At 43.3% G+C, this 16,214-nt stretch overlaps 1 protein-coding gene across 1 annotated transcript in view; it reads left to right on the top strand.

Annotated features, from left to right (window-relative positions):
• LOC112117242 (probable ATP-dependent RNA helicase DDX58) overlaps positions 1 to 16,214 on the top strand; it is a 33,927-nt gene that overhangs the window by 13,459 nt on the left and 4,254 nt on the right. Inside the window, exons 6-16 of the mRNA XM_024215166.3 lie at positions 794 to 901; positions 3,064 to 3,217; positions 3,998 to 4,256; positions 4,937 to 5,099; positions 7,167 to 7,268; positions 9,499 to 9,656; positions 10,897 to 11,032; positions 12,269 to 12,417; positions 12,587 to 12,677; positions 13,442 to 13,612; positions 15,574 to 15,725. Of these exons, the coding sequence (XP_024070934.2) occupies positions 794 to 901; positions 3,064 to 3,217; positions 3,998 to 4,256; positions 4,937 to 5,099; positions 7,167 to 7,268; positions 9,499 to 9,656; positions 10,897 to 11,032; positions 12,269 to 12,417; positions 12,587 to 12,677; positions 13,442 to 13,612; positions 15,574 to 15,725 (1,643 nt within the window). The remainder of the gene's footprint in view (positions 1 to 793; positions 902 to 3,063; positions 3,218 to 3,997; positions 4,257 to 4,936; positions 5,100 to 7,166; positions 7,269 to 9,498; positions 9,657 to 10,896; positions 11,033 to 12,268; positions 12,418 to 12,586; positions 12,678 to 13,441; positions 13,613 to 15,573; positions 15,726 to 16,214) is intronic.

The raw sequence follows: 16,214 nt of genomic DNA, 5'->3' as shown, positions 1-16,214 counted from the left end.
CATGCATCATATGCTGCTCCTTGTTTCCCATACACTCACTGGAAAGTTGGTGTTTCAGAGGAGCACCCTCATGAAGGGGTTAAAATAGTGGAACTCAATCCATGGCTCTTCTCTGATTTGAGTAAGTCACCACATGACTTAGTAACTGGTAATTTAGATAAACAGCAGCATATTGGTCTGTGCCCTGGCTGGAACAAAGCTAAGGGAGCCCTAAAATACTACTTGTTTTCTGAACTGTTTTGACAAATGTTAATTTGTGCTATCACTATGTGTTAGTCACAAAACAATAACTCGTAACTCTGTCAGAACGGCTCTTTGGTTTTTAAAGGCTGGGAGCCCCTGGATTAAAGAAAACATTGAAAGGTGTAGGAGTCATTGGACCAGAAAGATTAAAATAAGACACATTCAAGCTGTATGTAGTGTTCATACAATCTGTTCTGGGGAGACACAGACCGACATTTTTATCAGGTGCTATGCTTTCTGGCTTGAAAAGATTGGGTCAAGGTAAGATCAGTGTTGACTCTGCCAGCAAAGAGTTTGAAAGGAGTCCATCTGAGGGAGAATAAACAGGCTTTACAAAATGCCAGCTCGTAACCCACAAACCACTTAAAGTTCCAGTCTGGTATATGGTCTGTTATAAAATCTTTTCCCTCAAGTGCTACTCATTAATTTTAGATCATAACTATATATGGGGGATAATGTATTCTAACCAAAGCATTACTGTATCCATTTTATATAATGGATCATGTTCTTCACCACAGCATATATTGAGCTTTGCTTATTTATGTTCTAGAAGTGTCTCAACAACCTACTTATGGACCAAAGAAGGCTAGAAGTTATCAGATTGAGCTTGCCCAGCCTGCTGTCAGTAGGAAAAATACAATCATATGTGCTCCTACTGGTAAGAACGTGTATTCCCAGTGTTGAATTTTTTTTTATTTTTTTTTGAGACATTTATTTTGCTGTGTGGTATGAGAGGGGAGGGCTGGGGGGGAGAGTCTGGGGGAGGGGAAATGGACATCACAATGTTGTCTGTTTAGGACACAATTTGTCAAATTCTCTCATCAACCTTTTATTTAAAAGCAAACTACCCATTAAATTTAATCCACAGTGATTACAGAGGAGCCCCAAGTACTCAATGGTTATGTCCTGCAGAGATAGTGGGTGAGGTTCTGTGGCCTGCAATGTGCAGGGAGTCAGACTAGATTATGATGGTCCCTTCTGACCTTAAAGTCTGAGTCTATGGCATTTACAGCAGAACTAAAATCCCTCTCTTTTGCACTTTGATATTTGAATGTTCCCTGTGAAATTGCCAAACTAGCCCTTCATGGGCCAATTACATTTTCCATAATGTTTGTATGGGGCAACACTTGCTAACTTTCACAGAGAAAAGGTTTAAAATTGAGATCTTAGAAATTTTACCTTGAGGCTCTGCTGGAGATTTTCTGTCTAAGTAAAGAGCTGCAGTCTCTACAAACTCCAGACCTCAGGGACATTTTCATGTCCGCTCAGGAACAGGTCAATGTTAAAGTTTAACCACGAAACAGCTGTTCTCCTTCTGCAAAGAGTAGCTGACTGAGCAGTCCACTTTCACTGGCAACTTCCCTCAGATGCTGCCAGCCTGAATCACCAACTTCATTCCTCACAGAGGCTTTGGGAAGAGGGGCTGTGGAGGGAGAAACTAAAGTGTGTGGGAAGGGTGAGGAGGACTGTGTGGGGAGACTTGCAGATGAAGATACCGTGGCAGCAGATATGCACCAGTGACCTGATCCAAAGCTCATTGAAGTCAATGGAAAGACTCACATTGACAAGCCATAGATCAGCTTCTACCTGTAGTGTGAGACTATCGGAGGGTCATAAGTCTGTCTGAGGGACTGGACCCCCCCCCCCACCTCACATACACCCACAATCCTGAAGAATCATGATGTCCTTCCCCCATACCTCCGCTCACTTAACTGTTTAAAAAAAATGAATGCAATTAGGGAAGAAAGCTGTGGGAGGACAAAGGAGGACCATGGAGCAATCCAGACTGTGCACTGGGAGCAGTGTAAGGAGTGAGTGAAGGTCATATGGGGGAGGAGTGCAGCAGTATATGGCCCAAGGAGAAAGTGGGCTTTGGGGGGAGGGGAAATGAAAGTGGGGAGAGGGGGATACAGAAAGTTGGGGATCTGTGTGGGGCACATAAGAGTTAATGCAGCGTGGATAGGGTAGCATAGAGGCCGTTGTGTTGGGAAGTACTTGTGTGTTCTTTGTGCACTAATTCCCATATATAATTACATTTTTTTTGTATTCATAAAATAAACTGTGTATGCAGCAATACACGAAGTAGTTACAAAAAGGTTGATATTCTGGCTTAAAGGAAAAGTTGGAAAATGAGCAAAATTTAATGGACCTTAAACAGCTTTAATCTGCTGAGGAACATCTCTGGATTTTACACTTCCCCCCCCCCCCCCCTTCTCTCTCTCTCTCTCGCTCCTTTTTTATTTATTTAAAGTTTTTGTTTTGACACAAGTACTGCTCTAGAGAAACAAGCTTTTCGTGCACTGGGGAGTTCCTGTGATTATGGGATATAACTCAAAACACCGTTGTGGGAGGTAATTCTTCAGAAGATATCCGTAATGTTATTTAGAATGCTGCTGATAAACAAGGAAGCAATCATAGCAAAGCCATAAGAAACTGAAGTGAAATGAAATCAGGGTTTGTGAAACAGAAGAGGACAAAACTGATAGGGAATTTGCATCCCTTTAAACAAATAAAGCCAATACACTCTGAATGAGAGCTATCACTCCCCCTTTAATCCATTGCTTTATGTCAAAGGACTGTCATTCTATATGGTAGATAAGTTGTCTTCTGTACTACTGAGTCTGTTTCAGTACCAAGATCACGAAATAGAGAGTGATACTAAGTATCCTGGATCCCCCAACTCCATTCCTGCAGTGAGCTTAAAGTAAGAACATGGGTTTGCCCACAAGGAGCCTTAAATTGTTACAGCTGCACTTGTGGTGAGGGAATATTCCAGCTTTTTGTTACTAATTCTTTGTTTTCATGCTTGATGTTTAAAAGGATCTGGGAAAACCTTCGTGGCACTTCTGATTTGTGACAATCATCTCCAAAACATTCCCAAGGAACAGAAAGGGAAGATTGTCTTTCTAGCTACTAAAGTTCCAGTATATGAACAACAGAAAAAAGTCTTCACGCAACACTTTGAAAGAACTAGGTAGGTACGAGTCCACACGTGTAGTCTGCAGGTTTCTTTACTTCCGAGTTCCAAACCGTAGGTTCCTTTACATCCTCACGATCCTACCTTTTTTTTTTTTTTTTAACACCATTTCAGGGCTGTCTCTTAAAGTTCTGGTAAAAAGTGTGGCCCAAACTCAGGTGAAAATACATCCAATCAAAAAGTGACCAAACTGTCTTTGAGGTGTAATTGAAGGCTGCCTCTGAAAAGCCGCTACTTAGGTGCAGCCGTATAGAGCCCTTTTATGGACTTATAACTTTCATTTAGGTTTAAAGGAGCTAATTGACATGCATCTGCATGTAAGCTTCTCAGTTCAGGAAGTGTCTTCTCTTTTCTTATAGCCCAGATACATAGAGGGTGGGATAGGTTTTCTGAATACAATCCATTTCATAAGCAAAGGATGATGGTTGAATGGATGATGCTGATAAAAAATCCACTGTCCTAAACCAAACATGTTTCAGTTGGGGGAGTTGCAGGGGATCAGTACCTCTGAAAATGTGGTCACCTATTTAGAGGCCTGATCCAAAGCCCATAGGAATCAATAGACTGTCATTGACCTTAATGGGTTTTGTATCAGACCCTGGGTATCTAACTTAAGGCACTCACAATTGAAGATTTGGGGCCTGATATCAAATCTCACTACCTTGCTTGATCCCCAAGGAGATCTTCCCCTATCTTCTTGCTTTTCCTGCTCTGTGGGTGTACTAATGTGAACATACTCTGTATTAATGTCATGACACATGTCTTTTTCTCTCCCAGGTACAAAGTTGCGGGGATTTCTGGGGAAACGGCTGGGGATGTCTCTTCAGCAAGCGTCATTGAAGGGAATGATATCATTGTCTTGACGCCTCAGATCCTTGTGAATGGTCTCAAAGATGGAACCGTTCCTTCCCTTGCCATTTTCACTTTAATTATATTTGACGAGTGCCACAACACCACTGGGAATCACCCCTATAATGTGTTAATGACCAGCTACTTGAATCTTAAATTTGACTCCACTGTGAAACAGCTGCCTCAGGTAAGGCACCACCCAGGGTTGGGAGCATTTGAAACCAGGACCACCTGCTGAGGTTTTGTTAGCTATGCCTTTCATCTTTTTTCCATTTTTCCTGCAAACCCCACCTTGCTACCACTGCAACTTCAAATATTAACCCCGGGTTTCACTCAGAGGCTTCTGGCTGGGCCACTTTCCCAGCAGCAGTCTCCTTTTAGTCAGCAAGACAAGACCTAATCTTTTTAACTCCAAACTGGATTCTGATGAAAGGGCTCATGGGAGGAGAGCCCGGGTTACAAAATATAATCCTTGACTTGCTCCTTCCAGGACAGCAGCACAGGAGTTGGGCCACAATGATTCAATTGTGACTTAATATTTTATAGCCTCTAAAAGTACATTAGGCGCTGTGTTGTCTTTAAGAAGCAAAATTGACTCTGAATGAGTCAGCATTGAAGTTTCTCCTACCACTGATGCAAGACTGGCGAGAACATCTGGATCTTGAGAAGAATCTTAGGGAGGGAGGAGAACAGAATGTAGTGGATCTTGCTAGCTTTTTATTCAGAATATCAATGCCAGTGTTCTTGATTTCTCCCACCTCTGCCCTCCCTTTACTAACGAGGAAGATCAGTCAGGGGACTGTCATGTTACTGGCTGCTTCTTTTTAATGACATGAACGTGTCTATTTTGTACGTGAATGTGTTCAGATTGTTGGCTTAACAGCCTCGGTCGGCGTGGGCAGTGCCAAGACCCTCGAGGAGACGATAGAATACATCTGTACCCTCTGCGCCTGCCTCGACATACAAGTCATATCTACCATCAGAGAGAACACACAAGAACTGGAGGAGATTGTATACAGGCCCCAAAAATGTAAGTGTTTCAGTAGGAATGTATCACTGCTAAGGTCCTGGGTCAGTCTAGTGTCTGAGAACAGACTTAACTGCATCTCCATTCAGGACAGCACTTCAATCGAATGCTCAAAATTAAGCAGCATGTGATTGAGTCCTGTTAACTTCAATGTGACTTATGCCCACACTTAAAGGATGTTCTGAAGTGCTGTCCTGAAATAGGGATGTTTTCCTGAATCGGGGCTGAAGTTCTGGTGGGCCTGATGTTCCTCTCACATAAACTGCTGTAAATTGGGAGTACCCTCTTTTAGATCAGTGGAGTTGCACAAGTCCAAAACCTCTGTAAGGACCTCATCCAGCAAAGCACTTGCCCACGTGCTTAATTTTAAGCACACTACTCACCCATGCTTGTGCTTTGCTGGATCAGGCCTGAAGTGAGTGTGAAACTAAACTTGATCTATCTTTTGTTTCTTGTATATCTTTAGGATTGGAAAATATAGTGCCAAAACATTGAATGTAATGTGTAATCCTGTTATGTCCCATTTTCTTGAGAAATTTTTCAGTCCAAGATCCACTCTCATCTGAGGTAACTTTGTAAAGATAAATGTTGGTGCATGGTCATATTTGATATCTGAAGGGAGGGAAACAAATGTTAACCTGTCAGGAATTCTAGTGCCTGTCTCAGAATTACTTGAAGATAAGCTCTAGCCGCAGAATCTAGATCCAAATCTTGAGCATTCCTGTTTGGATGCAGGTTTTGGTTTAGGGCTATTTCTATTAAATATGAATGTGCTGTCTAAAAGATTAGAGTTTGGAGTATATGATTAAGTTGTACTGTCTCCACGTCCCATTTAGTTTGCCTGGCTGTGCGGTGTGTGGGGAAGGAATATGTACAGTGCTGCTTCTAGAATGTATTTTTTTTTAATAAAAGAAATGGATTTCAGTGATCTTAGTGAAGAATTGAGTCAGTTGTGAAATTTGGAAATAGGGGAGTTGGAACTTTTAACTGTGGAACCAGAGTTTTAAGGTGTAGGTGTGTGTGTGTGTGTGTGTGTGTGAGAGAGAAAATTCATAGTGTTAACCAATATTGCCTGGGATAGCTCATTTGTACGGAAGCATGACGACTGTTAAATTCCAAGGTAAAATTCTGCCTGCGTCCTAGGTGGTCGCTAAGAGCGGGCGGAGGGAGAGCACAAAAGGAGCCTTTCCCAGTGTACATGGCCTGAGTCAAGGCTAGATAGAATGGCAGTCCGTGTGCTCCTCTAGTGCCGGGGCAGAGAAGTCTTACTCCCCAAGGGCACCCAAAGGCGGCTGGACTGTGGATCAGTATCTGTCATAGACTTGACCCATGGATCTGGCCAGCCGCATGCAAGGTAGTGATCTGTATGCCATGGGTGCTCTGCCTCTGCACGCCCAAGCCTTTTAGGAACTGATGTGCTTTCCTGAGACAGAATGTCTCCTGATGCTCCCTGTAGGGCCGTGTGACTCCATTGTGCTTCCACCAAGCGCATAGTTGAGCCCCTAGGGAACGCTGCGCTGTGACTGTTGTAACCAAGCCTTTACTGAGAGTTGCATGAAAGGAAATAAAGGAAGAGGGAATGGACTGAAACGCATTAGCTGGATGTTAGATGGGAATTTCCTAGAGCTGAAGGGCTCTGTTTCCCCTATCATTTCCTAGGTTTGCTTTTTGCAGGTGCATTTGCAGTGTAGTATTGATCAAGTAACAGATCGCATAATAGTACATTGTGAATAGTAAACCTGAAATGGTGAAAATCAATTCTTTCTGCACTGACCTTGCCCGTAGAATTTTGCCTGCATAGAGCTAGGGATTCTCTTTCTGTGCATGTAGAACCCTGTAACTCTGATGATAAAGGCATTTGTGATTGCATAGCTAGGTCCGACTTGGCCCTTCCAAGGCTCAAAGACACAGCCACAAAGGATGTTAGCAAAGAACATCCAGGCCCACTGTTCTTCGGCCCAGGCTCCATGTAGCAGTTTGTCATGTTGTTTGGTAGAGGGCCTGGAAATGTTTGTTAATCAGCTTTGGATCGATTGCTGATCACTTTGTGGTTTCTTCTTGTGACTCTAGCTTTCAGACTAGTCGGGAAGCGCCCCAAAAACCACTTTATGGCCATTATCTCAGTCCTGATGTCTGAAACTGAGGCCCTGGCAAGCAAGATTTACCCAATAGGTAAGATTACATCGAATGCAGACCAGTGGGAGAGAACTGGGGATCCATTTTTAGACTCGATCAATAATGAACTCCTCTTACTTACTGCAGCAGCATTCATTCCTTCAGCTTCCTTTCCCCTCTTTATTTTTACCTTTTCTTTTCCTTCCATTTTCTCTTTTCTAATAGCTCTTAGATGAAATAAGTTACACATGGGAAAACTAGCTTTTTGCTTATCATTCAAGCTGTCTTAATTTGTAACGTCACCAATCATTTGACATGCCATGAAACCAGATTGCCTAGTCTGAGTGTATAGATCGTGAAACTGTCAAATAATTGTAAGTAAAAATACCAGAGCTTTCTTTAGAATGCAGGTTGTTTTGTTTTTTTCCTACAGAGAACCTTCTGGTATGTGGTATTTCTCTAGATGTTGCCTATAAAATGAGCCTAAGCTAAAGGATCGCATAATGAGGCCTTGGGCATATCTTACCTTGACTATTCCAGCCGCATCTTTTCCTGTCTCAGGCTGGAGAAGGGGGAAGCACAATCTAAAACTGCAGCTGAAACTTATCGTCCTCTCCTGCTACTCTGACATACACATGGTCTCTTATGCTCTGAGTTCGGTCACTGGCTTCCTGTGTGAATTAAGTTTTTAGCTTCTTTGTCCTTTGAGGTTCTATATGGCGCTGTCCTGCCTACATTTTACCTCATGTGCTGCATCTCCCGACTGTTCCCTTGGACTCCTCTTCCCAATTACCTATCTTAGGTGTTTATATGCCTCCTTCCCTTACCGTCACATATGAGCACCTCCTAATCTTCAGTGTATCATGATGATCCTTGTGAAGATAAATTTTACAGAGGGGGAACTATGACTCAGAGACTGTCAGAGAATGAGCCAGGGTTGTGTAGTGAAGGACGCTGCTGTCTGTAGGACCCCAGCCTCATTTGTTAGGTGTGTGGTGAATAAGGCAGGGGATTGCAGGACTAGAGGGTGGATTCATGGCTGAGATAGTTGATAGAATCCAATTTCTAGGGTGGCAATGCCTGCCTCTGCTAGAGTTCCTGTTTGGGCAAATAACTTTGATTTATCATAGAATCTCAGGGTTGGAAGGGACCTTAGGAGGTCATCTAGTCCAACCCCCTGCTCAAAGCAGAACCAATCCCCAGATAGTTTTTTACCCCAGTTCCCTAAATGGCCCCCTCAAGGCTTGAACTCACAATCCTGGGTTTAGCAGGCCAATGCTCAAACCACTGAGCTATCCCTCCCCCCGGAAGTGCTGAGTGCTCACAGCAGCAGACGACATCAATGAGAGCTCTGTTCTGAATAGCTAGTGCTACAAAATGCTAAGTATTCTGAAAAATCAGGTCCTAGGAGTCTTGGGCTATGTCTACACTGCACACCTTAAAAAGATGTGGCTGTGCCGCTGCAGCCACGCCACTGTAAGTTGCGCGGTGTAGTTGCTCTTTATCGCCGGGGGACAGCTCTCCCAGAGACAAAATAAAGCCACCCCCAACGAGGGGCAGTAGCTTGGTCGGCGTGAGCATCGCGCCTGCGCCGATGAAGCACTGTCCACACCAGCGCTTTTCGTTGTTAAAACTTTTGGTGTTTGGGATGTGTGTTTTTTCATACCCTTGACTGACACAGGTTTTAACGACACAAGCACCGGTGTAGAGACAGCCTTAAATTGGGTAACCAGAAGTAGTGGCTATTTGTGACCTTAATCTCTCTGACTCCGTTCCCCATGTATAAAATGGGGATAATACCATCCCCCCCACTTCACAGGAGAGTTGTGAAGTTAAACTAAGTGTTTTTGCAAAGCACTTGGATACGATAGTGATGAGCTCAATAGAAAAACCTAGGAGGAAATCAAGGCTTGGTCTACATTAGCGACTTCTGTCGGTATAACTGCGTTGCTCAGGGGTTTGGAAAATCCACACATTGAATAACGATGATAAAATTAAATACTGACTAGCTGTTCCTTCCGTGAACACTATCCATCCTGTGCATTGAATGAGGCAAGGGTCCTGTGGAGAAAATAGGATGTGATGATATAATTAAAGCCAGTGACACAAAGGGGCTGAATTAATGTTGCAAAGGTTTAATTCTGGCATTTCCTAAGTTTTGAGTGCTTGTCTTCGCAACCTTTATGTTCTCTTACTATTTCTGTAGAGTGCCCTGCATCTTGTTCTGGCTGTTTTAGTTAGCTACTCAGTAAGATGTAGTGATGCTTGCTGCCTCTTTCCGCACCAGATGCGTTGTCCCACATTAAGAGTAAACGTTTTGGAACGCAATGCTATGAACAGTGGATCGTTGACACTCAGAAGAAGTGCAGAATGTTGCAACTGCCGGATAAGGAAGAAGAGAGGAGGATTTGTAGAGCTCTCTTTATTTATACTGAACACTTACGGGTAAGTGAATGCCCTCTCCTGTTGCATGTACAGAGGGATCAGTCATGTTCCCAGCAGTGCAGGTGCCTCCAATTGGAAGTTGAATAGGACCCTACACAGTTCCCAGATTTCTGGGTGCTCTTACCTTTGTAGTAATTATGGGATGATGCAATGGGCCAGACTCTCGGCAGTACAGATTGGCATAGCTCCACTGGCTTTACTGCAGAAGGAATGCAAAAGACCTTGAGCCAGATCCTCAGCAGTGTAAATGGCGGGTTCTAGCCCACGAAAGCTTATGCCCAAATAAATGTGTTAATCTCTAAGGTGCCACAAGGACTCTCGTTGTTTTTACTAAAGCCAAGGAGCTATATCAATTTACACCAGCTATGGATCTGATTCACGGTCTTGATTGAAATCTTTGTGCTCCAGGGTAATGTGTAAAGGACTGGAGCGCACTGGGGAAACCTGTGGCTAATTGCCCGTGGCACTTGGGAACTGGTGATAGTAACATTTTAGAAGAAAGATGACATTTATTTTGTCTGTTTCGTTCATGCAAAACAGTTTTCAATGTTCTATTAAGCTCTATGGGTCAAATGGGTTCTAATAAATGTAATGTGAAATGATCAAATAGTTTGTTTTCTTAAGGGCTTTAGAATACTGCAGAAATTAAACATTGGGGGTAGAACTTCAAACATTTTGAAAATAAACCTCCCTTAAACCATAAGAATATAAATTACGGGTGATTACGAACAGTGGCATTATGTCAGTGCTGGACTTTAAGCACCTCCAATGAGTGCATTGAACTCAACCCTGAAACATGTGTAAATCCTGTAGGATCACGGCCAGTATTTGTGGCTATATCAGGGCCTCGATTCCCATCTGGCTTACATTCAAACAGAGGTTTGAATAATCAGTTTGAGATTGGAATCAGGCTTCAGAAATTCACAGATTGGAAAATAAATTAGTGGATTTTTCTCAGAAGTCTAGTTTAGCGGAGAGTGCAAATGTATACTTGTTTGAAAGGAGCAGATGCATTTTTAGCACCCCACATCTGAGCTGTCTTGGATGCTTACTAAAAACTATACTATTCAGAGGATACTGCTTGCAATCACCGTTTTCCTGTGCTACTGTAGAAGTAACAAGTATTTCAAATGCAGAAGCTTATCTTAGTAAAATTCACTGGGGTTCCCCCCCCCCATTACTGATGAGCATTTGGCCTGAGAAATGAGTGCTTTAAAAATATATTCATCTCTCTAAACAGAAATACAATGATGCCCTCATCATCAACGAAGATGCACGGACTCAGGATGCGTTGGCCTACTTGACTGAATTTTTCAATGACATTAGAAGTGGAGGGTTTGATGAGATAGATCAACAGTTAACAGCGAACTTTGAAGGTACTTCATGCAGCCCATCTGAAAGGTGCAAGTACCAGGCAGGGGGAGAGGAATTGTTTAAGGTGGTCCAACTTGCTTCTCTTCTTACTTGTATCCATGTTTAGAGGCTGTAACAATTGGGGTCCAGACCTTCCAAGCCAGTTGTTTGCATGAAACCAGCTTTGAGTAGCCATCTGTTGTCCAGCCCAGGAAAAGACTTTAAAGTTAATGGAAAGTCAGTGAGACTTTCCCTGTGCTCCCAGTGGACAAATGTCCTGGCTCATCAGTGGGGGCTGAACTGGGGACCTTAGTGCTAAAACCATGAGATAAAGAAGTAATAACCTTCGCTGTCAGCTGCTATAGACTCTTATTCTCTTATGTGGGTCAGTGGCTAGCAGATAAAGACTGTCTGGTCGGTCTGTCTGTCTGTCTGTCTGTCTCTCTCTCCCTCCCTCCCCTGCTGTGTTTTTACATGAGCACTGGGAGCCTGGCGATAGGGGAGGGAATCATGAGTGCTAGCAACTTCAGAGGGAGGAGCAAGGGTAGGACACAGCTGGGGAACGGGCACATGCTGCGTTCTGTGCTACTTGGGCTCATGCTACCCAGGCACTCCTGCAAGTATTACAGCAATGCCTCAAGGGGCTGTGATGCTAACCCCCTTCATGAGCTGTGGTTTAATGCCACAGGGTAGCCCTGCATTTGGAGAACAGCTGATTAAGAAATCAAGCGTACTAAATTAGGCTCTTATCTGGCAACTGGTTGTGCAGAGTAATTCCCATTGAGGTCTGTGGGGATTCACATGGATGCAGGGTCTGCCTATACGGAGCCAATGGAAGGATCATAACTTTGGGGTTTGTCTACATGGCAAGCTAGGGCACTGTAGATTCACAGCCTGGCTGGCCACACGCTGATCCCTCAGTCAATCAAGAGCCAGCAGAATCAATATTTGTCTTTAAAATAGCTGGGTTGTGTGTGGGTTTTTTTTAATCAATTTTCTGGTTTAGATGCCTGCTCAGGGGGTATGCTGCTGTGATTTCAGCTTTAAAATGCAAGTGATTCAGAAATAGCTCCATAGGGACACGGTTACACATATACAGCTTTTTTTCTTTGTTTTTAAGAGAATAGTTGAGAATTTTTAAAGACATTAAGGGCAAGGGAAAGTCACTTGACATTTGGCTGCTAGATGTGGGTCAGCTTGCTGTTTGCTGGAATGGATGATGCTAACTGCAATCTGAGGAGGTCATCGTTTTCTTCCAGCTAAACAACAGGAACTGAGAGAGGCCTCAGTAGATGAGCTGAATGAGAATCCCAAACTGGAGGAGCTCACCTTCATCCTGAATGAAGAATACCGCCTAAAGCCAGAGACCCGCACCCTTCTCTTTGTTACCACAAGAGCTCTAGTGTCTGTAAGACCTTCTCTCTCCAACACTACTAAAAGGGGCAACTAGAAAATAAATATGGGGTAGTGTAGTAGCCTGCCTGGGTTGTGCTTATTGCACACGCCAGGGGCTCCTTGCATCCCTTTCTGCGACCAAGAGTTTGGAAAGGGTTACTAACGGGTGTCTTGCTTTACAGGCTTTGAAGAAATGGATTGATGAAAATCCTACACTCAGCTACCTAAAACCGGACGCGTTGATGGGGCGTAACAAAAGAAACCAGCAGACAGGTATGGGAGTTTGCACTGAGGGAAGCAAGTTGTTATACCATGTGTTCCCAGACCACTTAAATTATTGCATTATCTCTGTAGTCAATCTCCATGTTCCAGGACAGGCCAACAAGCAAATGCCCAAGCTAATACTACAATTCCTTCATCGATATTAGGGAGGGATATGAAATGTACAGGAGATTTTACCACATCTAAACGGACTCCTGCTTTTCCTGCCAAAACCTCTGGTTAAAACGCTAGGTGCATTAGCAACAATGCTCTGCTATGCAGTTCTGCTAGATAATATTAAAAAAATCCCTCCTCCTCTCTTTACTCAGAGCGATGCAGTGGGTGTTCCCTGCCTCATTTGTGGCTCACTGAGTTTCCCTGTGGTTGGAGGTAAACACACGTTTAAATACTTGACTGCACCAAACAGAGTAAATCTGACTTATTTTGAGAATATCTTAGTGTTTTAAAATAGCCAGGGAACAGGATCGCATTAAAACAAACCAGTTTTTAAAAGGACAACTTGAAAGTGTAAAATGTTGCTTGCCAAAGTGATTCACAGTGTGACACCTTAACAAGAGTCCCTCTTTGTTAGATATTGTGCAGCTTTCTAGTCCTCAAGCAGGCAGCTGTGTATCCTGATTTGAGGCATTTCTTTCAGTCTCCAGAGCAAACAGACTGACTTTTGGTACTGACTGCAAGGATATGTGTATTATTTGATTTAGGAACTTTTCAGCATCTCACCGTGCATTTTGTATTCTGACTTTCTTGTACTGTAGGGATGACACACTCAAATCAAAAGGACGTACTGGATTCATTCAAAACCAACGGTGACAGTAAGATACTAATAACTACAGCAGTCGCAGATGAAGGGATTGATATTGCTCAGTGCAACCTGGTTCTCCTCTATGAATACTCTGGCAACGTCACCAAAATGATCCAAGTCCGAGGTATGTGTCACCGGAGCTTAAGAAACTATTATCATGTGAATATGGTATAGGTCTAGAAAATACCCCCGTCAGCCTCTCTGACTGGCTGTCATGTTTACTTTAGGCTTTGTGTGTATCTTACTCTTATTTCTCTCTGCCTCTGAGTGCTTTCAGCTGAATGAAGGGTCAGGACAAGTCTTGATGTCAGTTTGTCACAGGACCAAAGAGCCATTGATTAGATTTGTGTGTGTGTAAGTAAATTATACAGATCACACAATGGTGCTACACATTCAAGGAACATCTCTTAAGTGTGCATTTGTGCATGCAAGTAAATAGAAATATGCACAGAAAAATAATTTAATGGCAAGTGCAACTGGAAATTCTGCAAAACATGCCCCCATGGAGAATTCAGAAGAAACTCCGTTAGGGAGTCTCGCATAGTGGCTTGGCCCCTCTACGCATATGCATATGGGCACAATCGGTCCTTAAACTTGTGTAATATAGTGCCCTCAGGTGGATTATTGGAAGTGTGGTTTGAACCTGGGACTCCTAGATTTAAAAACAAGTGTCTGCTGTCTAAGCTAAACGACACTATTAATGCAAAGAATGCAGTGCTCATAAACCACTATGTAGTCCAGCCACTAGAGGAGGATAGAGGGTCCCACTCTAAATGTGGGTTACACTTTCAGCTACTAAAGGGAAAAAGGGTCATAAAATTACCCAGCCCTTTTAAAAATTCTGCTGCAATATTTAATTTTGTGATCTGAGCACGTAGTCAGGCTATGCAATTCAATACTATTGTGAAACGGTTATTTTACTCATTTTAAATGGACCTTTCATTGAGTGAGCTCCTGGCTTTTGGGGTTTATATCACACTCGATGGCAGTGTTTTATTGTTACGTATCTTTTGTATTAAATAATTACCTCAAAATTAGACACTTAAAGTGTGAGGGAAAAATCTCTCTCGCTACAAGTGCTGTTGTAAATATCTGAAAAAGAAATTGGGCAGGTTGTCAAGTATCAGAGGGGTAGCTGTGTTAGTCTGGATCTGTAAAAAGCAACAGAGGGTCCTGTGGCACCTTTAAGACCTACAGATGTATTGGAGCATAGGCTTTCGTGGGTGAATGTTGCATCCGACAAAGTGGGCATTCACCGAGCCTATGCTCCAATACATCTGTTTTAGTCTTAAAGGTGCCACAGGACTCTCTGTTGCTTTGGGCAGGTTAACTCTATAATTTTTGGAACTCAAACTAAATGTGAGTAATGGTTGGTTCTAACAACCCCCCTTTTTAAAAGCATAGGACAACATGGGAATCCTATGAATTATTATTATTTATTATTCTTAGTTTGTATCACAGTGGAGCCAGACCCCAGTTGAGATTAGGGCTGCATTATGCTAGACATTGAAAAAATACATAGTGAAGAGATAATCCTTCCCCTAATGGTATTTCCTACTGTCAACTATCAGTTTTCATTTTGATGGGAATCCAACAACGGGACAGATAACTAATGGATGTTCATCTCAGTCTTGATCCTCACCTAGCCTTATGGATCTTTCTAAAAGAAACCGTATACAGTGGTTGCTGGCCACAAAAATGTCTGAGCTAATCACCCCTGAAGGCCTCGTGCACCAATGTGTAACACAGTACAGACAGAGAACACATACAAAATAGGGTGGGGTCTTTGTAACTTCAAAACTTCATAGAATGTGTGTGTTTTTTGGATGCTTGTTCGGATTAAGAGGGCCTGGGCCCAGTGAATTTTAAGTGGGAGGCTTTTCTAAGCATGTGTAGTTGCTGCAGCTTGGGAATGGGCAAGGCCACATGAGGAACGAGCAAGGGCCACATAAGGAACCATGCAGAAGCATAACGTTTCCAATGTCTCTATGCCTGCATTGAGATCCAGGCTTTGTGGCACAGCCTGGCTGCTGTTTTGCTCTGTTCTCTCTAGAGCGTTATAAAAGGGCTACCTGTCACCCCCAGGTCGTGGAAGGGCAAAAGACAGCAAGTGCATCCTTGTGACAAGCAAAAGCGAAGTGGCTGAGAATGAGAGAAACAATATCTATAAGGAGGAGATGATGAACAAAGCCATCAAGCAGCTGCAGGAGTGGGATGAGGAAAAGTTCGCAAGGAAGGTGGGTCCACTCGCTGCCGTTCTGCATGTTCCGAATCAGAGACAGACAACCTAAATTGGCCATTGTCACTGGGTTCTCAGCTGCACCACATATTCACTCAGGGTGAAATTCACTCTGTGCACAGACACAGCACAGGGCCTGTCCGCCACTTGAGGCCTTGTGCTGAACCTGTGCACCGGGGGGCCAGGGGGCGGGATGCATTTCCCCCTGTATGTGCTAATTCATTGTGTAGTGTTGGTGTGTGCTGCTGTTTCACCCCAATGGTAGCTGCGAAGCAATGGTGGTCAAAGTGGGTGTTCTAGAGACCTGTTTGCATAGCAATAGATGGACACGCTTATTTTATTTTTAGCATCTCTGCATAGGGCTGTGGGTGGGCTTATTAGCACTGAAAAAATTTCTGAGTTGACGACCAAAACCAGTTTAAGCTCAAGTAGTTCATTGTGTCCACACTAGGTATTCCGATTCATGTTCTGAACCATTCCAGATTTG

The sequence above is a fragment of the Terrapene carolina genome, unplaced genomic scaffold (genome assembly GCF_002925995.2).
Source record: "Terrapene carolina triunguis isolate 2854851 unplaced genomic scaffold, T_m_triunguis-2.0 Scaffold35098, whole genome shotgun sequence".
Classification (NCBI taxonomy): Eukaryota; Metazoa; Chordata; order Testudines; family Emydidae; genus Terrapene; species Terrapene triunguis.
Note: the sequence above shows the minus strand (reverse complement) of the source record. Positions and strands in the feature narration are given on the sequence as shown.